The sequence below is a fragment of the Lagenorhynchus albirostris genome, chromosome 7 (genome assembly GCF_949774975.1).
Source record: "Lagenorhynchus albirostris chromosome 7, mLagAlb1.1, whole genome shotgun sequence".
Lineage (NCBI taxonomy): Eukaryota > Metazoa > Chordata > Mammalia > Artiodactyla > Delphinidae > Lagenorhynchus > Lagenorhynchus albirostris.
This window is the reverse complement of record NC_083101.1, coordinates 13938266-13961159: the sequence shown is the minus strand read 5'-3', so window position 1 is coordinate 13961159 and position 22894 is coordinate 13938266. Positions and strand designations below refer to the sequence as shown.

Genomic DNA, 22894 nt, shown 5'->3' with positions numbered 1-22894 from the left:
GCTGGGCCAAAACGGCCCGGGCTGCACCAATAGAGTTGCGGAGCTGCCGGGCAGCGCGTGCTCGGGGGCTGCCAAGCCTCGCGAGAGCGGGGCTGACTAGAGTCGCCGGTGGTTAGGGGGTAGCATCATGGCGTTGTGTTGGACGCTGCTCAGTTGGTCCTGCCGTCCGACTCTCCGGTTGGTTTGCTTCTGTCTCACTGAGAGCGAAGGTTGGGTAAATGCCTGGCAAGCGGTGTGGTGAGAATGAGGACCAGCCAAAGGTTGAACGGCCTTGGGGGCGGCCCCCTGGCTCTAAAACCAGGCTCAGCAGCGGCTCTAGTGGACGCCGCTGCGGCTTGGGCAGGGGCTTAGGCCGCCTGGGGCGGGGCGGAGGCGGTGGGCATCCTGCTCCCGGGCCAGACACGTATTAAGAGGAGGCGGAGGGTCATGTGTCTGAAAGACGAGATGAAAATTCTCGAGAAGCTGGAAGAAGGGTTTGCGCACCCTTAAGCAAAACGAGGAGGCGGTCAGGACCAGCATGGAGAGTGTTTCGCCCGTCTGCTCCTAGGTGCTGTGCATTCCTCAGGACGTAAACATCGAGAAGATGGAGACGAATTAATCTTTGGGGTCTAGGATTAGACCAAAGGAGGAGGGGGCAGCCTGTGACGCTGAAGGCCCTCTGCAGCCAGGCCAAACGGGTTTACATGCAACTGGTGGAAACCACTGGCAAGGGCAACCCAGAGAAGTTTCATGCGAGCAAGGGATGGTTGGAGAAGTTTAGAAATCGCTATAGGCTGCTGAATTCGAGGTTGATAGGGGAGGAAGAACCGTTAAATGCCCAGTCGGCACCCACGTATTCCAAGCAACTCCAGAAACTGATCAGAGTTAGTGGCTTTGTACCTCAACAGGTCTTCACCGCCAAGCAGATGAGCCTGTTTTGGAAGTGCTTGCCTTCGCGTACTTTTGGGGAAAAAGACAAAATTCTGGAAAGCTTAGAGGAAGCTAAGGACCAGATTTCTTTCAATTTTTGTGCCAGTGCCGCCGGTGACAAAACCATGGCTGCTTTATGAAGCAGCACCTGTTTTATGGAAAAAAATATAAAACGCCTTCCTATTTTCCAGCGATCACTAACAGTATCATTAACAGCTGCCCTCATTTTGGGTTGGCTTCGTAATTGTTTTATTCATTGAACCTGGAGTTATTTAACAGAAAAAAATCTTGCCTTCAGAGTGTTACTGTTTTCGGACAGAGGTCTCAGTCACCCAGACTCCATTCTTTGCTCATCCCAATGATGATATTGTGTTTCTTCATCTGGAGGGCAGTAGCTATCTTAAGCCCTTGGATCAGGGTATAATTGAAGCATTCAGGAGGTAATACACCAAGCATATGTTGGACTACTTTGCCGACTTCTTGAAAAAAACCCTTGCCTCACTTTGAAAGAAACATGGCAACAGTACAACTTTAATGATGCTTTGGTAGTAATAAAAGAGGTGATGGATGATATAAAAACCAGCCTCTCTTAATAAAGCTTGGTGGAACCTTTGGGATGATGTTGTGAATGATTATGCATGTTTCCCTAGAGCTAATGAAGAAGTTGAAAAAAATCATAGAGTCTGAAAATGGATGGGCTTTAAATTCATCGATATTGATGAAAGTGAAATTAATAAGCTACTTAAGTTTCAAGCTTTGGCAATAACAGAGAGTCTATATCTGTAGATGAGGAAGAAGGCAAATCTCTGGAACCAGAGAGAAAGTTGAACTTAAGGAAACAATTCTATCTTACACCAGGTGTCAGACCTCATTGAAGCTGCAATTGATCTTTACTGGATTGAAGTTTGGCCTTTAAAGGTTTCAGTAAAGTGTTGTATACCTGTAAAGAGGCCCAAAAGAACCTTCAAAATAAAGCAAAGGAGATGAAGAAAGAGAAGGAAGACACAATAAAAAGAGGAAGTAGTGTGGGTGAAAGAGATGGGTACAGAATCTGACTCTGAAGAGGATTCTGAGTCCATATCTGAATCCAGTAAGGAGGAGGAGAGAAAGAGGGTAAGAAGCCTCCAGAAGAAGAGCTTATAATCTCAGGCAGTGGCACTGAGGCTCTTACTAGAGCTGAAGAATCTGCCAAGGCCATAAATGCAGAATTGGACTTTTGGAATCTAACCTTGGAATTGAATCTGAAGAGAGTAGAAGTGCCTGAGTTGAAGTAAGAAGAGAATCCAGAAGCGGTTTCTTCCAAATAACAGTTCATCTCTTGCCATCCTTCCCCTGCTGCCCCAGCATCGCCTTCATCATGACCATCCTTATAATCACCAAATCAACAAACATTTATTGAGCATAATCTCTGTGGGATCCTGTGCTAAACTCTGGGACATCATCTCAGGATCTAAGGTAAAATGGTCATTAACAGTGGCCTTTCTTATTAATGTAATAGGTTTAAAAGATCATAGCCTTGATTTATTTTAGTGGACTTTGAATATAAAGCGTTTTTTTTTAGGATCACTCAGCCTCATTTTCTCTAACCGTTTTTTTCACACACGCTAAGTTTTTCAATCACAAATGCAGATTTTCTGAGTTAACCTTGTTTGGTAGTTGACATGAGACTACTTGCTCATGAAACGCTGACATGGTCTTACATTTTATAAAGCACTCTTATATTAATCTTCTCTGTTAATCCTCACTTTAAACCTATGAAGGAGGTATTAGCCCTTCCTTTACCCAAAAAAACCCCAAAAAGCTCAGAGAGGTTAAGTTACTTGCCTGAGGCCACGTAGCTATTGATGTAAATGATAGGACTAGGGCTACAGCTGACTTTGTTAGACACTTTGCCAGGAAGTGTATTAGGCCTTTAAGCATTTATAGTCCCAAGGAATGAGACAGACAGGTAAACAGGTAATTAAAATAAACACAGAGGCTGTGAACTGGCAGCCTGCAGGCCAATTTAGCTAACGGTGTGTTTTGTTTCATCTGCCCAGTTTAAAACAATTTTGAATTGGTTTTCAGCATTCCCCCCCTTCTTTGTTTAAGGTACTATTTACATACAACACAATTCACCAATTTAAGTGTATAGTTTGTTGAGTTTTTTACTGTTTGTGTAACCACTACCACAGTCAAACTATAGAATAGTTTCCTTGGCTTAAAATTTACTTATGGCCTTGTGTATTCAATTTCTTCCCCTGAAGTGTTGTCATTTTAAAATTAAGATATTTCACATTAAAAAGCTGGATTAAAAAATTGGAAACCCTGACAACAGTGGACTCTGCATCCCCAAAGGGCAACAGTCAGTCCTTAGCTTGCTGCTTTTAAAGATTTGTTTAATAGTTGATGTTAAATGCTGCAACGGAAGTGTGGACAAAGTGCCTTAGGGGAAAGAGAGGACTGTGGGGATTAACCTTGGGAAAGACTGCACAGAGCAGCTGCCCTGGAAAGACAAATGAGTTCACGGGGAGAGCAATGAGGAGCCAGAGTGTGTGCTCTAAGCCAGAGAGGATTAGAAGGGAGGTCCTAGGAGGAGAGAGTGATGTGTGGGGGACAGGGAAGGGAAGGCAGCCACGTGTGTGCTTCATTTATTTGGGTTTATTTGGTGGGATGGTCCTCTACAGCGGTCCCCAACTTTTTTGGCACCAGGGACCGTTTTCATGGAAGACAGTTTTTCCAGGGGCGGGGGTGGGGGGGTAATGGTTTCGGGATGATTAAAGCGCATTCCATTTATCGTGCACTTTATTTCTATTATTATTACATCAGCTCCACCTCAGATCATCAGGCTTTAGATCCCGGGCGTTGGGGACCCCTGCAAAGTGGAAGAGTTTTGTGTATGTGTATTTGTGTTTGGGCTGACGATTTTATATATCTAAGAAACTTAGGTCTTTTAATCTGTACATCTCTGGGGATTTTATGGGTTTTTTTGTATGTGTATGTTAGAATGGGAAGGGAAAATAAGTATTTTTACTTTTGCAGGGGTTGGAGGTTTGCATATGGTGCTTGGGTTGTATGTTTGCAGAAGGAGAGTTGCCCAGTGAAAAATTACTCCCTCTTTCCCCGCCCCCTCCACTATCTCCTTCCGGCCAGCCTGGCTGGGACCTGGCTGGGCAGTGGGGCAGGCAGCAGGTGGTAAGGGGAGAGGCAGTTCAGGCCCTTCGTGCCCGCCCGTCAGCCAGCAACTCGGCCTCAGGCCACAGTTCCAATAGGCTGTGCTGCTAAATTACCAGCGACGCCATGGACAGGCTGGGCTTACGGTGCCCTTGGCCAGGCTACCCGCGGCCCTCTGTCCTTTTATGCCTTTTGGTGAGTGTTCCACACTACAATGCTATGAACCCTCTCACCTCTAAACCTCCAACCTGGGGACTGAGGGAAGAACGTGCATTTCTCTTTTACTCTTGCTGGGGTTTTGAGCTGGGGGCTGGCAGGTAGTGGGTGGGCGGTAAAATCCTTGGAGGCATCACCCTGTGTCTTGGAGATTGTGGTGTGAATGTGAAGATTACCAGCACCTCTTTATGCCCTGCCTTGTGAGGAGGAGTGACTGGGCTGTGTTTCACTGCCAGGGTCCTTGGGGTGGTGAGGGGTGTCTGCTGGTGAGTTCTCATGTAAGGGTCACATTATAGGTTCTTTCCCTCTTTCCAGTGGAGTTACCGTCTCATTTTTCTGGGGGCTTTGTTTTCTCATCTCTGAAGTATGTTAAAATGTTAAGGTTGGCAGTGGCTACAGAGTCCCTACAGTGGTGCTGGTGCTCGCAGTGGGCGGGGGCTGAGTGGGGTGGGGTGCGGGGGTGGTGGAAGGGAGAGCTGTGTGGGAGGGCCACAAGCCTAGGGGTCTAGCCCAGCTCTGCTGCTCACTTTTTGGTGATTTCTTCCCCTCTCTGGCCCTTAATTAACTGGCACAAATCAGTGGCTCAACATTTTGGGGACATTTCTTGATTTTGTGTGTGTGTGTCTATGTGTGTGAGTGCAAGTCTGGATTTGCACCCAACGAAAGTGTATAAACACAATGTCAATTTCATAGTATTCACAGATTCCTTAAAACTAGATGGATTACAAATTTAGAACCACTGGGTGGTTTCTGAGGCCCCTTCTGCCTTCACACAGATAGTAGAGTCAACCATAATCTCTTAAAGGCTAGGCAAATACTGCAGGACGAAAAAAGAATGAAATAATTGAAAGGGTACATAAAATATTTTAAACGAATGTAAAATTAGAAAAGGTATATAGTAAAGACATAAATATGAAAATGCTATAAACTTACAGTAAATCTTTTCCCGTTATAATGTTTCTATTAGGGAATATGGTGATGTGTGTATTTTGCATTCATATAATATCACTTTCTAATATACTGTAGTCCACTTGTGGTTCTAAACCGACCTTTACATGCTTCTGATTCTTTGTTGATATGGTCCACAAACATTTCTCAAGCCCATACTCCTTGTCAGTGGGTTATAAAGTGCTGGGGATACAGAAATGTATGAGGCCAAAGAGCTCATGTCCAATGAGGGAGACGTATGTAAACAACTGTCTGTATTTCAGTGTGATTGATGGTACAATAGAAGGATGTTTAGCAGCAGTCCTGACCTCTACCCACTAGATGCCAGTGGCATCTCCTCCCCAATCATGACAATCAAAATTGTCCCTAGATGTTGCCAGATGTCCCCTGGGGGGAAAAATTGCCCCAAGTTGCGAGGCACTGGATTAAGTGAAGCTGAAATAAGCCCACTGTATGAATTCCTAGTCGTGCTCCTTGCAGTTCAGAGAGCCCAGAAAAGGAGGCAGGAGTCTTGGATTTAAGTCTTGCTTCTGTCACAGAATTTCTGTATGTTCTGCCTCAGTAACATTATCTGTTAAATGAAGGGTTATCTTAGATAATACCTGAGGGCCCAAAGTACCTCTTAGTATTTTTTGACTATGAGTTCATACAAGAGTTTCAATACATTTTAGGTGAGTTTATAGTTAATCCTGTTAGCTCAGTGTTACACTGATAACTGCTGGCTGAAATGCCCTAGATCTTCCTTAGGAATGGTTTTTTTGGTTGAGGGACAGACCATTACTCCTTTTGTTCAGAGTCTGTACAGGAAGCCACCTTAGAGTCATGTAGTTGACCCCTTACAGTTTTTTAGTTTGTCCGATTCTCTGCCAAAAGCGCTGTGGGTGACCCAAAAGCCCTACTTACTTCACAAGGCTATTTTGTCTCAATATCAACATCTTGCTGGTGTACTAATTCACCAGTCTACAAGTTATTTCTTGAGAACCTGCTGTGTGCCGTGAACTGTCCTGGGGACACAGTGATGAGTAAACCACAGTCCCTTCCTTTATTGGATTAGTGATTATATATTGTTTTTCCTATCTTGTTTGAACCCATGGCAGCTCTGAGGCAGGCAGCACAGATGTCATAATCTCCAGTTCCTAGATAACATTTATAGAAGGCAAAGGAAGTAACTTGTTGAAGACCACAGGCAGCAGTACTGGCGCTAGGATTTAAATCCTGCTCTTTAGTGCCTTTATTTTTTTCCAATATAATCTAATTGAGTTGTCACCAAAAGCTTCATTGAAAAGCCTGGTTCTTTTCTTCTTGTGTGGTCACTGGTTTAGTTCAGAGGGCTAGTGTGTTGGATTGGAGGTGTTGGTGGAGGTAGTGGGAGGGAATGAGAAACCCACCCCAGACAGGCTTCTAGTCAGACTGAAGCTAAAGACATAAAAACGCTACTCAGGCCCTGCCAAGAAGTAGGAGCCAGGCAGGGCCGGGCAATAACGTAGGAGTGGGAGGACAGAGGTTTATTTGAGCGAGATGTGAGCCCCGGGCTGGGAGGCAGAAGCACGCTCTTGTTCAGTCTTGCCTGAGTCACAGTGGGGCTCCTTGCAAGTTGCCTCTATCCCTATTAATGACTCCTTTGTATTCCCCCAGCAAAGAACCCTGGAATAGAAGATGTCCTCCAGTTCTTTTCATTTCCTCTTATTTTAAAAGTTTGTCATTAAAAAAGCAAGAAAAAGTGTATCTTGCCTGTCTTTTCCTCTCACGGTGTCACTGCCGTTTTCTTAGCTCAAGATCTTAATGTCTTTTTCCTGGAACATTGTAATGGCCTTTTGAATAGACTGCCTTCTGGTCACTCCCCATCCTCCTTCAGCTTGATCATATTATTACTCTTCTGCTTTAAAACCTGCAAAAGCACGTTATCACTTGAGTATGAACCCTACATTCCTTAGCCTGACCCCTTATAGTTCTAGCCAGTCTCATTCTCCTCCCAATCTCTTATCCACAGACTAAGACCCATGCAGACTAGATAGCTTATCTGTCCCTACCTACCTCTTGAGTTTGTACATATTATCATATCTCCCTCTTTTGTTATTCTGCTTATTATTTCAGTTCCAACTTAGATAGTACCTTCTTTTCAAAGCCTTTTCCTGTCTCCAACAGGTAGAGCCTTCCTCCTGGACCCTCCAGTTGTCTGTCACAGTAGTACAGGTCACATTGCTTTAGAATTAGCCTTCCTTTTCCACTAGACTCCCTGTAGCACCTGGCACATACACAATTGAACGAAGGTGAAATTAACTCCCTAAAACATCAGCAGGTGTAAGAACTTGTCATTCATAATAATCTCCATAGGATGATAGCAGTTCGGTGTATGCCAATTGGCGTTACCTCCAGTAGCAGTTTTGTGCAGTAGGAATGGATTTCAAGTTATCCAGACTCGACTCCTAATCTTGCCTTCAGTTAAAAGCTGTGTGATTTTTTTTTTTGGCCACACTGCATGGCTTGTGGGATCTTAGTTCCCCTACCAGGGATTGAACCCGGCAGTGAAAGGGCTCAGTCCTAACCACTGGACCGCCTGGGAATTCCCAAAGCTGTGTGATTTTGAGCAAGTTTCTTGATTTTTGAGCCTCTGTTTTTTTTTTCTTTTTTTTACCATTTGTAAAATGCAGAGGCAAATAATCTAGACATGAAAACTTTAAGCACTAAAACTCAATACAGATCCCAGGAATTATTTTGTGGATGGGAAATAGGGATGAAAATATGGTGCTCAGCTTTGGTTCCAGTCTGCTTGAGCTGGCAAATAGTGAGTTGGCCATGTCACTGCTGATCTGTGCTTCTCTTTTCCCACCGTGTAGATCCTGACTGCTTCTTTCCTGACATACCCCATGCTCAGGACCCTTAGCCAGCAGCTCCTTTCAGTTGTCACTGGCAGCTATGTCTCCGGCACTTACTCCATCGTTTTTGTCAACTGTCCCAACGAGCAGATTGCCAGAGATATTGCCAGGTATGGTGAAGGGGCTTAGGTGCTGCCCCAGGAGGCTTGGGAGCTACCAGGATGCTCCAGAGGGGCCACTTTGGGGTACTTCTCTTGCTTTTGACAACCCCATCTGTCCAGTGATGAACTACACAGCTGTCTGCTTGGGGTGATATGAGAAGCATGGCTGAATGACACTTGGATGGATCCTGCTGCTGGGCCTGAAAATGCTGAGTGGTGCATGGAGGCGTAAAAGTGATATGAGACCCAGAGAGATAGCTGGCTTGCGCAAGGTGTTAAGATACGAGAACAGTGGAACTCTGCAAGTTGAGAATTTAAGAGTCCTAATTCCTGACCCAGCTCTCTTTTTGGAGATAGTCTTTGCTCAGTCCCAGAGGTGCCCACCATGACAAGAGGAGGAGGAGACCAATTCCAAGTATATGGCAGATTTCTAAAAGCAGCTGTGCTGTGGTGGAAAGAGCACTGGACTTGTAATCAGAACAATTTGAATCTTGGCTCTGCCGCTTGCTGTGTGACCTCAGGCAAGTTGCTTCCTTTCTCTAAGCATTAGTTTTCTGAATTATAGAATAGGATAATGCCACCTACCTCACAGGGTTGTTGAGAGGATTATATGATATATGTACAGTCCTTATTCCAGTAACTCAGATGTAGTAGATGCTCAAAAAATGTTTGTTGTATCTGAATTTCCACCCTTCACTTCTCTTCTTTTTAAATTTATTTTTCTTTTTTTGGCCGCGCCTTGAGGCTTGCGGTATCTTAGTTCCCTGAACAGGGATAGAACCCAGGGCCACGGCAGTAAAAGCGCCGAGTCCTAACCACTGGACTGCTAGGGAAGCTCCCCTGCCCTTCACTCCTTTATAGCTGCAGCTTTGAAGCGGGTTAGTGGGGCTGAGGGGTAATGGATTTGGCTGCTGGCTCCCTTTCTTCTTGCTCTACAACTCAGCATTCTTGAGGTTTGATGATAGCTTAAGTTATAGTGTTTTATGTGTTGAATTCGGTCTTTGGGGGCACATAGCCTCCAAACTGATGGTCACAGGTTAACTTTGCATTTGATTCCATCTTTCCTGCCCCTAACCAGAATGTCTATTTTTTCCTTATTTACATTACTTTTGGAGAACAGCTCTTGTCCAAAAGAACATGTGATTACTCCAGAAATATGACCTAGTATTGTATTTAGCAGCTAGGAATTGAAATCCCTCCTGTGCTTCTGGTATACCCAGGATCTGTGCTGAACTCTCTGGACCCCTGGATTAGCCACTCTGGGTCCTGTCAGGGAACAACTTCAGCTGACATCTGTGAGGTGTTGGGTATCAGGAGGAGAAGGATTCTAAGGCCTGGATTCTAAATACAGTAGTTGAAAGGCCAGTTCAGGTAAATGGATCAGTATCAGCTTGGAGAGGGGTCTCTATTGTCTTTGCATCCAAGGTTGCTGATGAGAGGTCAGGAATGGGGTCTCATTGCTTCATAGGTAATGCTTTTTCTCTCTGGTTTTTCTCCTAGTTTTTAGGAATTTCTCTTTGTCTTAATGTTCAAGTATTACTTTGTTAAATATAGCCTCTCTACTCTCTCTATCTGCATCACGCTTTCCTGGAACTCCTTATAGATGTTGAATTTGTTTTCTGTGACTGAACTTTATAGTTTTCTTTAGACTGAATTTTATAGTTTTCCTTTTCAAGATTTCAGATTGTTTTTAATAACCAACTGCTCTTGTTTTGTAATTGTCTGATCTTGTTTTATAAATGCAATAATCTTGCTTTATCTTTCTGTGGATAGTAATTATACTTATTTTATGCTTAATTTTCTTCCAGCTTTATTGAGATATAATTGACATATAACATTGTGTAAGTTTAAGGTATACAACATGATGATTTTATGTGTATATATTACAAAATGATTACGACAATAAGGTTAGTTAAACATCCATCATCTCAGTTACTTTTTTGTGTGATAAGAACTCTTTAAGATCTACTCTCTTAGCAATTTTCAAGTATACATAATTGTACTTATTTTTAAATCTTGGTTTCAATTATCCTTCTCATGTAAATTCTTTTTTGTTGAATTTTAGTCTCTCATGGTGTTGACTTTCCTCAAATACTTTGTAATTCTTAATTGTAGCCTCTCTCATCTTCTTAGCTATGCTTATGGGGAAGTGTAGAAACAAATGGAGGAACTGACCTTAGGTGGTACTCTGCAGTGTGCATGTGGGGCATGTGGACATTCTACTGGCTGGGGTACCCAAGTAACTGGTCTTCTGGGCATGCACTCTCCCTTTTGTCCTTGGCTGTCGCCGGCCACTAGGACAGTGTTTTGCCTTTTGTCCAAAATTCCCATGCTCACTGCTCTGCCTGTATCAAACATCCCATTACTGTTGCCTGGGCCATGGGAGATTCAGGGGTCTACCTGCTCCTGCTGTGGCATTCCAACTATTTACCTTGATGGTTGCCTCCAAGTTCTTGCCTGCTCTGGTTCCCATTACATCTAGATTTCAAACTGTTGCTTTCATTTTCTCTCCCCCACCTCCTGCCCCAAGTTCAAAAAGGCACATTTATTTACAAAGGAACAGTATAAATGTAATAAGGAATAAAGGAAATAAAATAATAGGCATACATATTTACATAGCAGATGTAGGCAAAACTTAACTAAGAAGATTCTTGAAATACTTTTACAATCTAGGATTCAACAGTTAAAATCAGTTTCTAAGAATAATATATCACCTCAAGAAGAATTTTTAGGATGGTCAACTTATATGATTCAAACTATGGCTATGTTAGTGAAAAAATGATAATTTTATATTCTTCAAAATTCTCCAGGTTGCTGGAGGCCAAGAAAACCAGATCACTGCCAATGTTTAAAAGATTCAACGGCTCTTAAGTTAGGAAGGCCCCCTACATGCTCCCATGCATGTCTCAGGGCTGCCTTTTTTCTCTAGGGCCTCCTCCTAGTTGCTAGTACATAAAGCGTCCTTCCTGCGCTCTGGCACGGTGAAGAAATGTTTTGTTGTTTCTGGTGTGGGGTGTAAAGGGAGGTTGCAGTGTGTGTGCAGCCCACCAGCTGAGCTGGAAGTCTCAACTGGAGTCCTGAGTGATGTGGCAGTGGAGCTCTCCCCTCAGCTGTTCTGCTCAGTATTTTTCGTTAATGATTTGGGTAGAAGAGAGGCAAATAGGTTCGCTTCCAGGATTTGTAGAAGGAGAGTAAGTGGGTACATGGTGGGGAGGGCCCCACAAATGTTAGCCGGCAGGAACCCCAGCTCTGCCTGCGGAACTAGTGCTGGGACCAGGTCTTTCAGCTCCAGTTTAGTGCTCTTTCTTCTTTAGTGCTCTTTAGCGTTCAGTCTGCTGCCTCTCAGTTCTGGTTCAGTCCCATTCTGGTTCCTGGCCGTGTTCTTAGAGCTCTTCATTGACAGATACATTCTAAACTGGAAAAATCTCTTATTGGGGCTAGGGTGAAAACCTGAATGTTGAACCAGGAGACCTGGATTCTAGTTTCCTTTTTGCTGCGAACACCACATATGACCTTAGACAAGTCTTCCTTCTCTGGGCTTTGATTTCATACGTAGGGAGAGGGAATTGGATTAGGCCAGGGTCACAGACAAGGATATCACAAGCAGGCAACTTAAATGAGTGAAGTGGGCTGGGGTGTTGCGCTGAAGAATGACTGTAGTTAGCAACCCTTACTCGTCCCAGGTGTTGAGAGGGAGAACAGTGGAAACTGACCCGAGAAGCATATGTCATGCCTAGAGGGAGTAGCCCCTGCTCAGCTCTAGCTAAATCTGACCTTGTAGGACTACAGGTCCAAAATGTTATAAGATTCATTTTTTGGTGAGAAGCTAGGTAATGTGTATTTTTTTAATGTGAAATACCCTGATAGTAAATATTGGTAGCAAAATCAAGATTTTTTTTAAATGCCGTGAGAGCCAAACTATGTACCTGGTCTGTGAGCCTCTAGTCTGTGAACTTTGCAGTTTCTAGAGACCCCAGAAGCTCTGTCTTCTGCTTTACTCACATGAGCATGAGGGCTTGAGCTTTCCGTCTGTGACTCACTGCTGGGCTTTAGTGTGTGTGTTTGTTTTTTATTTGTTTGTTTGGCCACAGGAGCTTTTTGAATAACACAGCCCTCCATAACTTTACAGTCTTTTACCCAAGGACAGGTTGCTGTGATTACTCAGGAGTTGACACTACCAAAGAGATTGGAGGCCCGTGAGGCAATGGATTATTTTTTTCTAGAGGTTTAACTCACTCCCTCTGTTTGCGTGCCACCTTCAGAACCAGTGAAGTGTAATTTCTCAGCAGATCATTTGATTGAGTGAGTGAGACTTGCAGACGTTGCTTAAACAAATTTGTGCCGTGTGCCTCTCCTTACAGTCAGATTTATTTAGCACCTGGAACTTTCCAAGGGAATGAGGGTGGTGGTAATACCACATTAAAGTGGAGCTTAAATAGAGCACTGTTCAGCCTGGAACTCAGGGGAAGAGAAAGTAGGTCAGTTCTCTTGGCAGCAGTCAAGAGGAGAGATCAGTAAGCAGGGCTCAGATTAGGGTTATCTGGCAGGGGCCACACACCTCAGAGAACTGAGACCAGGCCCCCTCGGCTGACTGAGACCTGAGAGGGGGTTGTCAGGGCCTGCCTGATTCCGAGGGCTTGAGGTTTGATACTTGGGGACACTTCTTTGCATCGATGACTTGGTGGTGCTTTTGTTTCTATGACACTTGTACTAGTTCAGGCACTTTTTATTGTGTTCACCAGGGCTCTGCACAGGAATCAGACTATCAGAGCAGGAATTCCAACCTGTGGTCTGTCAAAGAAAGTTTTTAGAGGTCTGCAAAGGTGATGATAATTGTGCTCTTAGGGTTGTGGTAGGAACCTTCACAAAAATAAAAAGTGAAAAGAGCCTGTATTTGCCAAAGACAGACATAGGATAGGATGCCTTTTTTTGCTTTCCCTTGGAGTTATATCAGTTCCATGTGGTCACATGATATCTACAGACCAGAAACCCTGTCAGCCTAGTACATATCCGAGAGAGAAAAGGAGAAGAAGAAGGTGACATAACAAAAGGTTTTTTGGTGGTGAAAAGAGTTGGAAACCACCGACTGAACCAGTCCTCTGTACAGCAGGAGTCAGACACCCTGTCAGCCTTGTACATATCCAAGAGAGAAAAGGAGAAGGTGACATAATAAAAGGAGTTTTTGGTGGTGAAAAGAGTTGGAAACCACCGACTGAACCAATCCTCTGATTGTACAGCAGGAGTCAGGCTGAGTGAGGGGGTCGTGCCTGTCTTGGATAGGTGCTCAAATACTTATTTCTGGAATGAAATAAAGAGCTTGCATAAGGTCACACAGCCATCCTACTGCAGGGCTGGATTGGAATCCAGGTCTTTTTTTCTCCGTCCATTGCTAATAAATTCCCATTCCCCAAGCAGACTAGGCCTGTCCTTTAAAACTGCCTTCCCATAGCTGCTTCCCTACTTCTCTCCCCACCCAGGGAAGGACTTATAAACAACTCTGTCTTCAGAGGTTCTGTGCACAGTAGTTATGAAACATGTTGGTTTGAGTTGGGAGGGGCACTCTAAATGGTTATCTATTTAGAATTAGGTTTCCTGAGTAGTTCCCAGGAACTGCTGGACACTTGCCCCAGTAACTGTCACTCTCTCTTTGCTTTAGGGCTATACTGGATAAGAAGCTGACTGCCTCTGTGAACATCCTGCCTAAGGCATACTCACTGTGAGTTTTGCTGTGGCCAGTGGAAGGGTGTGGGAGTGCTAGGTCAGGTCCTGCCTGGTGGAAAGAGCACTGAACTAATGGGGAATTGTCAAAGAACAACTCAAAGGCATTTAATTAATCAATAGTTCACTGTCAATTTCTATTCAGAGGAAATCAACCAGTGGGTTTATGTCATTCAACAAAAGCAAAAACAGGCAGTGTTTAGAGAAGGGAGAAAAAAATCTACAGTTTAGGAACAGTGAATCTTGTCTGCACATTCTTTGTTTAAATCAATTAGCTTGCTTTTAGCAAAGAAGTCAAACTGGGCATTCCATCCCTGAGTAAGCCAACTAGGGATATCAAAGATTATAATTTCCATTACTTTTGGATTCTCTGGAAAACTTTGAGAGTTTAGCATATGCGACAGGCTGTTTCTGTGTATTGTCTGCCTTTCATTTCATCAGCTCCTTTACTTAAGCCTGGTCTGCACCATTTCCCTCATCAAAATATGTCAGTATCCCAGTACTGGCTGTGCAGGATTTGTCTTGTGCCTTAATCTCTCTGATCAGCCTGTTTCTCATCTCCTTCCTCCCCTGATGAGCAAGAGAGAGGGAGGGAGGGAGGGAGGGAGAGAAATAACGTCTACTCTAAAGGTCAGCACAGAAAAGTGCTATGTAATGAAAGCTTTCCCCTGCCCAGCAGTGCCATTCCCTCAGTGGCGCACATCACCTATAGCTGTGGTTCCCAAATTAGGCTATGCTTTAGATTCCTGAGCTCCCTCCTGGATCTACTCAATCAGTCTCCCTGAGGATGGGCCTTGAATCTGAATTTTTAAGAGGTTATGTAAGTGATTCACATAAAGCCAGTCTGGGAGCTACTGCTTTGGAGCTAGAACAGAATTTTAGCTACTGTTTCCCCTCACGTGTTCATCCTTCCTTGTAATTCATCCTTTTACCACAGCTCTATGAGATGAGGCCAGTGGCCTAAGTCATCTTAGATTTGCCCTGGGTTAGCATAGGCATTCGCAGGCCGAATTTCTTTCCCTTCCCATGATGCTGTTTTTGTACTCTTTTCTAAACATTGTCACTGACTTTGTTTTTAACTTCTGGACCTGTTTCCATATTTTATAAGGCTTACTTCTTCCCTGAATCTTCTGTGCTTTTTCATTTACCCATTGGTGGGCACTCAGCTTTGAGAGTCAGTGATACAGATAGCACCAGTCCAAAGGATGGGGAGGTGCCTGGAAGCCAAGAGTATGGGATGAGCATTGAAAAAGCTGGAGATGCCCAGTTTAGAGGAGAGAACATATAGGAGTTTCTGTAGGGCTGTCCTGAGGTGGTTCTTCATGTGGAAGTTGGGGAAAACAATTGGGTGGCAAATGTTGGCACACCATAAGAAAAACCATCTCACGTGAAAACCTTTCAGGAGATGGTGAGCCCCTCACCTCCAGGAAAGTTAAGGCAGCTGCTAGAAGCGTGCATTAGAATGTTTAGACTAGATGACCTGTAGGGCCTTGGCCAACTCTAGGCTTTTTTATATGGGCTTGGAAAGATTTTAAAGTTTCCCGCTTAGTAAGTCACCTAATTGGGCCAGGCTTATTTCACTGAACTCATCTTGTAAGCATGATAATTTTTTTTGTTGTTATTCTCTTCTCCAGATACTATTGGAATGGAGAAATAGAAGAAGCCACTGAAATCCTGCTGGTGAGTGAGGGTAGGGGGATGCGGCCTTGATAGGGAAAGAGTGAGAGCACAGTTCCAATTAAAAATTAGCAAAGATCAATTAACTGAGGTTCTTGCCCCTCATAAGATGCCCTAGGTTCATTTGTAAGCTACTAACAGGGCCTGGGGACCTGGAGGAATCTGTCTCCTAAACAGCCAGATGAATGAGCAGCTGCAGAGCTGGGGCTGAGCTCCTGAAGCAGTGATTTTTTTTTTTTTCTTTTACAGTTAATAAAGACAAAGACTTCCAAGGTCCGTATGCTATCCAGCTACATCAGGTAATAGTGCAATCTCTTCCCATCCGGGACATGCTGGGAACTAAGTGAAATGAGCTTGAGAAGTAGGATACCTAGAGCTTAGTCACCAGCCTCCCATGTGACCCTGGGTATGGCCCTGTCCCTCAGACTCTCCATCTGTAAAGTGAGTGAGTTTTAAACCAGCGGTTCTCAAAATTTTGGTCTCAGGATCCCTTTACACTTTTAAAAATTATTAAGGACCCAAAAGACCTTTGTTTATGTGGGTTATATCAAAGTTTACTGTATTAGAAATTAAAGCTGAGAAATTTTTAAAATATGTATTTTTAGTTCATTTAAATTAACAGTAATAGAACAATTACATATTAACATAAATACAGGCATACCTCAGACAGCTTTGGTTCCAGACCACCGCAATAAAGTGAATCATATGATTTTTTTTTTTTGGTTTCCCAGTGTATATAAAAGTTATGTTTAACCTATACTGCAGCGTATTAATAGCGTTATGCCTTAAAAAAACAATGTACATACCTTAATTTAAAAATACAAACCAAAAAACAATTATAGTAACATCAAAGATCACTGATGACATCACCATAACAAATATAATAATCATGAAAAAGTTTGAAATTTTGCAAGAATTAGCAAAATGTGAGACAGAGACACAAAGTGAGCAAATGTAGCATCAATAGACTTGCTTGATGCACGGTCGCCACAAACCTTCAATTTCTAAAAAAACACAGTATCTGTAATAAAGCGTAGTGCAATAAAACAAGGTATGCTAGTAATGTATTTTATGGAAAGTAACCATATTTTCCAAAAAACAAAAAAGTGAGAAGAATGGCATCATTTTCCATTTTTGCAAAATCTGGCTTAATAAGAGAGCTGGAGCTTGTCAAAAGCATCTTTAAGTGTTGGGGCACTTTTAAGCTCATGATGATAAATTCAGGTTTTCCAAACTTCTGATTTTTGCTTAAAAACATGATTTTTTTTTTAATTTACAATATTGTGTTTAATTTCTGCTGTATAGCAAAGTGACTCATTTATATATATATATATATTCTTTTTCATATTCTTTTCCATTATGGTTTATCAAAGGATAGGGAATATAGTTCCCTGTGCTATTCAGTAGGACCTTGTTTACCCATCCTGTATATAATAGTTTGCATCTGCTAATCCCAGACTCCCAGTCCTTCCCTCCCCAACCCCCAAAACATGAATTTTTAAATTGGCATTAAATGATATAAATTGTCTTCGTTTGAGTGATGGGCCCACTTTGTTCATATTTGAGAAAATGTCTACCTAATACTCAAACCTGAGTAACCTTAATTTGTAAAACTGACAAATGATGGTTACTCAGGCTTGAAAGTAAAAATGGTATTCTTTGGGAAAAGTCTAGTTTAGCTTGTGTCTCAGTCAGACAAGTTTAAGACAACATTGAACTTAGGTATATAGCAGAAGTGCTTTATGTATGCTTCCCATTCTGTCACACAGAATATTAAAAAGGCACACTCAAGGGTCAAACTTTAATAAAAATAGTAATTTTTACCACATTATCAAGAATGTTCTTAAGTGAATTTGACTTTTTTAAAATGCAAGTATTGTGGTGGTGAAGAATACAGTGAGAGCTAGTACAGTTTGGTGCTGTTGTCTTGATGCATGCTAAGGTGCCACCAGTTTTACCCATCATTGCTTTTGTACCATCAGTGCAAATGTCAACATAAATGAAAAGATAAATAACAGTTAGTATTATTATGAAAATAGTTTTGGCCTCATGGACCTCCTGAAAGAGGCTTGGAGTTCCCCAGGGGTCAGTGGACTCCACTTGAGAACCACTGGTGTAAATCCTTATTTATCATTCAGAGTGTAGTTTTGTAATAATTGGCATCACCTGGAAGCTTGCCATAAATGCAGAATCTCACACTCACCCCAAACCTACTGAATCAAACTACAGTTCAACAAGATCCCCAGGTGATTCCTATGCACAGTAAAAGCTTGAGATTCTCTGGTCTAAACCAGTGATTTTTGATGTTGGCTACATATTATAATCACATGGAGACTTTCTCAAATTACCAATTTGGGCTCCACCTCAGATTCTGACCTAATTCATCTGGAATGGGAATCAAATATGGTGTTCTTCAAAGCACCCAGGTTGACTCTCCTTGCAGCCAGGATGCAAGTCACCTGTCTGGATGATAAAACCCTTTCCTTTCACATCTTAGGGAACCAGGCAGGATTCTATGGTTATATGGCTATACTGGGTCTCAGATCTATTGGTAGAGAAGGCCCTCATGTTACTGCCTTAGCGCAGGTGTGGAAATAGGGTATCTTTGGTAGAACCAGTGCTGTTGAGAAATTACAGCCTGACTGGTGAAAGACAGCTTCAGGGTTAAGACAGTGAACCCCAGAGCTTGACCTCCAGCGTCAAATCCTGCCTCTTCCACTTGCTGGTTGTAGCATAAGTGCATGCAAATTACTTTCTGTGCCTCAGTTGCCCCATCTATAAAATGGGGACTATACTAGTACCTTGGGTTGTTATGCATATTGGAAAGAACTTATGTCAAGTATACGCATGAATTGCTGTATCAGTGACAGCTCTTACTACTAAAGTGTTATTAAAATGCCTTATACTGGGGGCTTCCCTGGTGGCACAGTGGTTGAGAGTCCGCCTGCCGATGCAGGGGATACGGGTTTGTGCCCCGGGAGGATCCCATGTGCCGCGGAGTGGCTGCGCCTGTGAGCCATGGCCGCTGAGCCTGCGCGTCTGGAGCCTGTGCTCCGCAATGGGAGAGGCCACAACAGTGAGAGGCCTGCGTACCGCAAAAAAAAAAAAAAAAAAAAGTCTTATGCTGAATGCTATTCAGACCTACATACACTGAATTCTGTGTGTCTGCTTATAAAAACACATACACTGGTCTAGGTATCCGTGAAATAAGAAAATTCATTTTTCTCAGGCATTAGATAAAATTACCCAGCTTACTGCTAATGTTTAAGCACCTATACATACACATGTTGTGATTTAGTAAACATTCTATCTCATGAGAACTTTACAGTGCCTAATTCAGCAAAAAAGCAGCAGAGGATCATTACTCCTGTGTGACAGATGGGACCAGGGCCCAAGGCCTCATGTTTTTTCCATTTGGAAAGTGAAGAGAACTGGCATTTTGTGCCAGGACTAGGTGAGGACTAGGTGAAAGAAATGGGGAAAAGGGAGAGATTGCTGTGGGTTTGGATGGTCAAGGAAGATCCCTGGGGAAAGGTCAGTGGTTGAGTTGAGCCTTGAGGAACAGAGAGGCTTTTGATTTATCAGCAGGAACAGGGAGAACTTTCTAGGTGGAGAAGAGAATACAGAGGTACAGGGGAAGGGGGAGTTGTTTGCAGAAGGCCCAGTGATGAGTGAAGGATAGTAATAAAAACAGTAGCTAACATTTACTGAATGCATACAGCGCCAGCGTACCAGGTATGTGCCTTATATACCTTGTCTCATGTAATCCTCAGCAATCCAGTCACATAGGTACTATTTTTATCCCCTCTTTTGCAGGGCCTTTAGGGAAATTAAGTGATTTGTCCGTGCTTACATAGCTAGTAAGTGGCAGGCTTAGAATTTGAACCCATGTCTGTGAGACTCTAAAGCCGTCTGGCCTAACTCATCACTTGGTGACAGATGGGTAACAGGCGTAGGAGTGGTGGGCTGTGGGGCTGGAGCAGTGGGCTGCAGGCATATTGCAGAGGGCCTCAAGTGAGGCTGCCCAGTTGGGTTTTATTGCATAGGCTGACTAATCCTGGTCACTCACAGAGCTCTGCTTTCTTTCCAAAGGTTGGTGCATCCTTTTGAAATCCCAGAGGTCTTCAGTCTTCCCATGGACCAAGGAGATGTGCACTATTTAAAGTGGCTGGAGGAGGGCATGGAGGAGGAATGAGTGGGGGCTTCTTGTGCCTCCTGCTGGCTGACTCTAACCTTCATCAGCTGTTCTCTGGGGGAGGGGAGGCTTCTCCCTGCCCCCTCGCATCTCTGGATTCCATGCTTTTGTCAGCACAGAGGAGTTAAGTAACTTGTGGAGGGTGAAGGCCCAAGGCTTCTGAGGCTGGAAGAGGACGCTGGGCCAGTCAGGCCAAGCAAGAACCCCGTGGATCTTGTCTCTGAGTGCATCATGCGTAAAGGTGGCTGGGGGTGGGAGGGCGAGGGTGATTGTGTATGGGGACCAAGGGGAGGCAGCAGTGAGGGTGAGGTTTGTCATCTACGTTCACTGAGCCTATATTGAGTGCCTAGTATGTTATTACTCTCCTGCCTCTCATGAGGAATGGACCTGTTGACCTGTTACCCAGAAGTGTGTGGGGCGAATGCCACCTTCTAGGGGAACTGGAAGTGCTCTATCCAAAAGCATGAATTGCTAATGGTGGAATTTCAGGGACAAGCAGGATTTTATTTCTTCTAGCTAAAGATGGTGTTTGTTATTCCTGAGTCCTGAGGAAGTGGGACTGGAAGTGGGCTTCCTGAGTGCACGTAGCACTAGGGAGTATTAGGGCTTAGACATAGCCTCACGGATTAGGAGTAGGTCTTGACTCTTTCCTAGCCTGAAGGGGCAGACATCAGAAGGTTCTGGTGCCCTGATCAGTGGAGACATGGGTTCTGAGCCCACCATACTAACCTCTCCACTTGAGCATTGAAACTGAGCATCCTGAAGGAGGAAGAACCCAGGGGGACTGCTAGACAAGTGTTTTTCAGACTTGCTCCACAGAACCCCAGGGGTTCACAGAAGGTATCCTGGGGGCTACTCATACTTCAACCAGTGCAACTGTGCTTTTATTATTTTTATGTATTGAGCTAAGTTTCTGTTGTTAAAAGTTTGTAAACCAGTGGCCTAAGCCAGTCTCCATTTTATAGGAAAGGAAACTGAACTGCAATGAGGTCCAGAAAGTGGGTGGCAATGCTGAGTTACAGATGGGATAGCCAAGGCTGCTCACTCTGTCTGGTGCTCTCCTAAACCTGTTCCACAGGTGTCTTCTCCACGGGGAAGATCCCTGTGGGGTGAGAAGAGAGACCTGATCTAGGCTGCTTCCATGGCTCTGTCACAAGGTGACTCCGCTCTGGGGACACCATGGGCAGTTTGGGTGGGAGTCCACAGACATCTGCGGTATCCTAGGTCTTCCTTCTCAAGAGGGAAGGGTGTGTGGGAAGGGTGTTGCCAGCCTCTGGTTCTGACACCTTCTGTGCTTCTTGGACCTTAGTTCCTCCAGATATAAAATGAGGGAGGATCTGCAAGGACCCTTCCATGAAGACCATGTAGCGACTTCAGGCTGAGCCCCTTCCAAAGGTCCAGAGGATCCTGTTTGTGATAGTGGGGAGTTTGGTGGGCTGCCTCAGGAGAAGAAAGAAAATGTTAATGGTGATGTCCTTTTTTTTTATGACAGATGTTTCTGGTGCATGTGAAAATCTTGTGTAAAGTAAACCCTACCGAAAATGTACTGGGGACCCCAAATGGACTGTCCGTATTGCTTTCACGATAAAGTCAATTTCTTGGTCTGGATTTCAAGGCCCTTCGGAGCCTTGTCTCAACTCAATTTTCCGTCCTCACCTACTCTGGCATGTGGGTGCTCCAGTGTGCTGTGCTGTTACTCCCGTGTTCAGGCCATCCCCTCTGCCTGATCACCCTTCTGCATGAGTGCTTAAGAAGCCTTCTTGGCAAGGGCTGGCATCCCTGGTTGGAAGGAATCTCTCCTGCCTTGATGTCCTGTTATCCTTGTGTGTCACAGTCAGTCTCCTGTTTCTAGACTGTGAGCTGCTCGAGGTGAGGGATATGTTTGAATCCATTTGGTCTCTTGCACTGGGTTTGGCAGATAATTTCCTGAATTGATGTTTCAAGGATTTGAATAGCTAAAGCTTTCTCTATGGTCCACAATTACTTCCTAATTTATGGAGCTGGCAAAAATCCAACTTTTTTTCCTTCAACTTTTTTTAGGTGGGACTAATTCCAAAGGAGGTTTTTCTTTCTATCTCTGGCCTTCATTAGTTCATTTTCTGTGCTGACTGTGCATTGAGAACTGTTTCTTGGTGGCCTTCCTTTGTGACAGTGTCACAGCTGACTATAGGCAATAGGAGAAGACAGGGACAAGACACCAGCTGTCTCTGCCAGGTACTGCCCTAGGTTCTTAACATTATTTTATCCTTACAAGTCAGTGTTATCCTCATTTTGCAGTTGAAACCTGAGGTCAGAGAGCAGGATACACTTAAAAGTAAATGGCAGAACTAGGCTCCTAACCCAAGTCTCTGATTCTAAATCTGATGCTCTTACTGCCTCTTTCAAAGAGGTTGGGTGTATCCCTTTGTAGGCCAAAGATCCAGAGAACCTGCTGTAGCCAACTCTAAAGGAAGAGTTATTCGCTCTGAAAACGTGTGGTAGTTGGTGTTGATATATTGCATTACTTCTCCCCACAGATCTGTATGTTGGTGATAGCTTCAATTCTGCAGATGAGGGAACGGATTTAGAGGAGTTTAATGGTTAGGGTCTGTGTGACCCCAGCTTACATGGTTTGGCCACTATACCACATTGTCCTCCCAGATGATGCTGTGGGAGCTGGGGCTAGGACCTTCATCAGGGTTTCCACGCGGGAATTCCTTCCCAGCATTTCTCAGGAAACTTATGTTTTTTGATCCCAGAATCCCTGGGAGAGGAGAGTCAGTTGAGGAAATGTGAAAAAGTATTAAAGTTTTATCCGTGAACACTAAAGCTTAAAAGCATAGAGACGTTGCTGGTTTGAGGGACTCCAGCTTCATCAAATAAAAAACTAGAGCAAGAAATGCTAACATAGAGTTGAAGACTAAGAGAACCAGGACAGGAGCATGTAGAAGAGAGATGGTTTCCACTGAGTCAGTCTTGCCTGTGATTGTTGGCACGTCATAAGAGTGTGTGTCTAGCCCTGTCTGCCGCAAACTGTGAGTTATTCTTGCAAATAAGATAAGTTTATACATGTAGTGTACTTTATACAAATCCTGTGAGCAGTGTTCCAAGAAATAAGCTTT

General features: G+C 43.8%; 2 protein-coding genes across 4 annotated transcripts in view; one reads left to right on the top strand and one right to left on the bottom strand.

Annotated features, from left to right (window-relative positions):
• Positions 1-131: 131 nt before the first annotated feature.
• Positions 132-21401, top strand: LOC132523399 (protein CutA homolog). Of its 3 annotated transcripts, none has more exons than XM_060154494.1 (6): positions 132-2364; positions 8064-8212; positions 13860-13919; positions 15556-15601; positions 15848-15897; positions 19691-21401. In XM_060154494.1, the coding sequence occupies exons 2-6, from the start codon at positions 8094-8096 to the stop codon at positions 19791-19793; spliced, it is 378 nt and encodes a 125-aa protein (XP_060010477.1). In that variant the 5' UTR covers positions 132-2364; positions 8064-8093; the 3' UTR covers positions 19794-21401. The 3 variants fall into 3 exon arrangements, with proteins under 3 accessions (XP_060010477.1, XP_060010474.1, XP_060010475.1); XM_060154491.1 differs by lacking the exon at positions 132-2364 and adding an exon at positions 4135-4257; XM_060154492.1 differs by lacking the exons at positions 132-2364; positions 13860-13919 and adding an exon at positions 4135-4257.
• PHF19 (PHD finger protein 19) overlaps positions 16180-22894 on the bottom strand; it is a 54430-nt gene continuing 47715 nt past the window's right edge. The window contains exon 17 of the transcript XR_009541511.1: positions 16180-20895. The gene's annotated coding sequence lies outside the window, so the exon portion shown is untranslated. The remainder of the gene's footprint in view (positions 20896-22894) is intronic.

Excerpts from the sequence above, each read along its gene's own strand:
- LOC132523399 (XM_060154491.1), top strand. The coding sequence starts at position 4,189 with ATGGACAGGCTGGGCTTACGGTGCCCTTGGCCAGGCTACCCGCGGCCC. Across the intron at positions 4,258-8,063 it reads CTGTCCTTTTATGCCTTTTG|ATCCTGACTGCTTCTTTCCT; the intron begins GTGAGTGTTCCA and ends CCCACCGTGTAG. Across the intron at positions 8,213-13,859 it reads ATTGCCAGAGATATTGCCAG|GGCTATACTGGATAAGAAGC; the intron begins GTATGGTGAAGG and ends TCTTTGCTTTAG.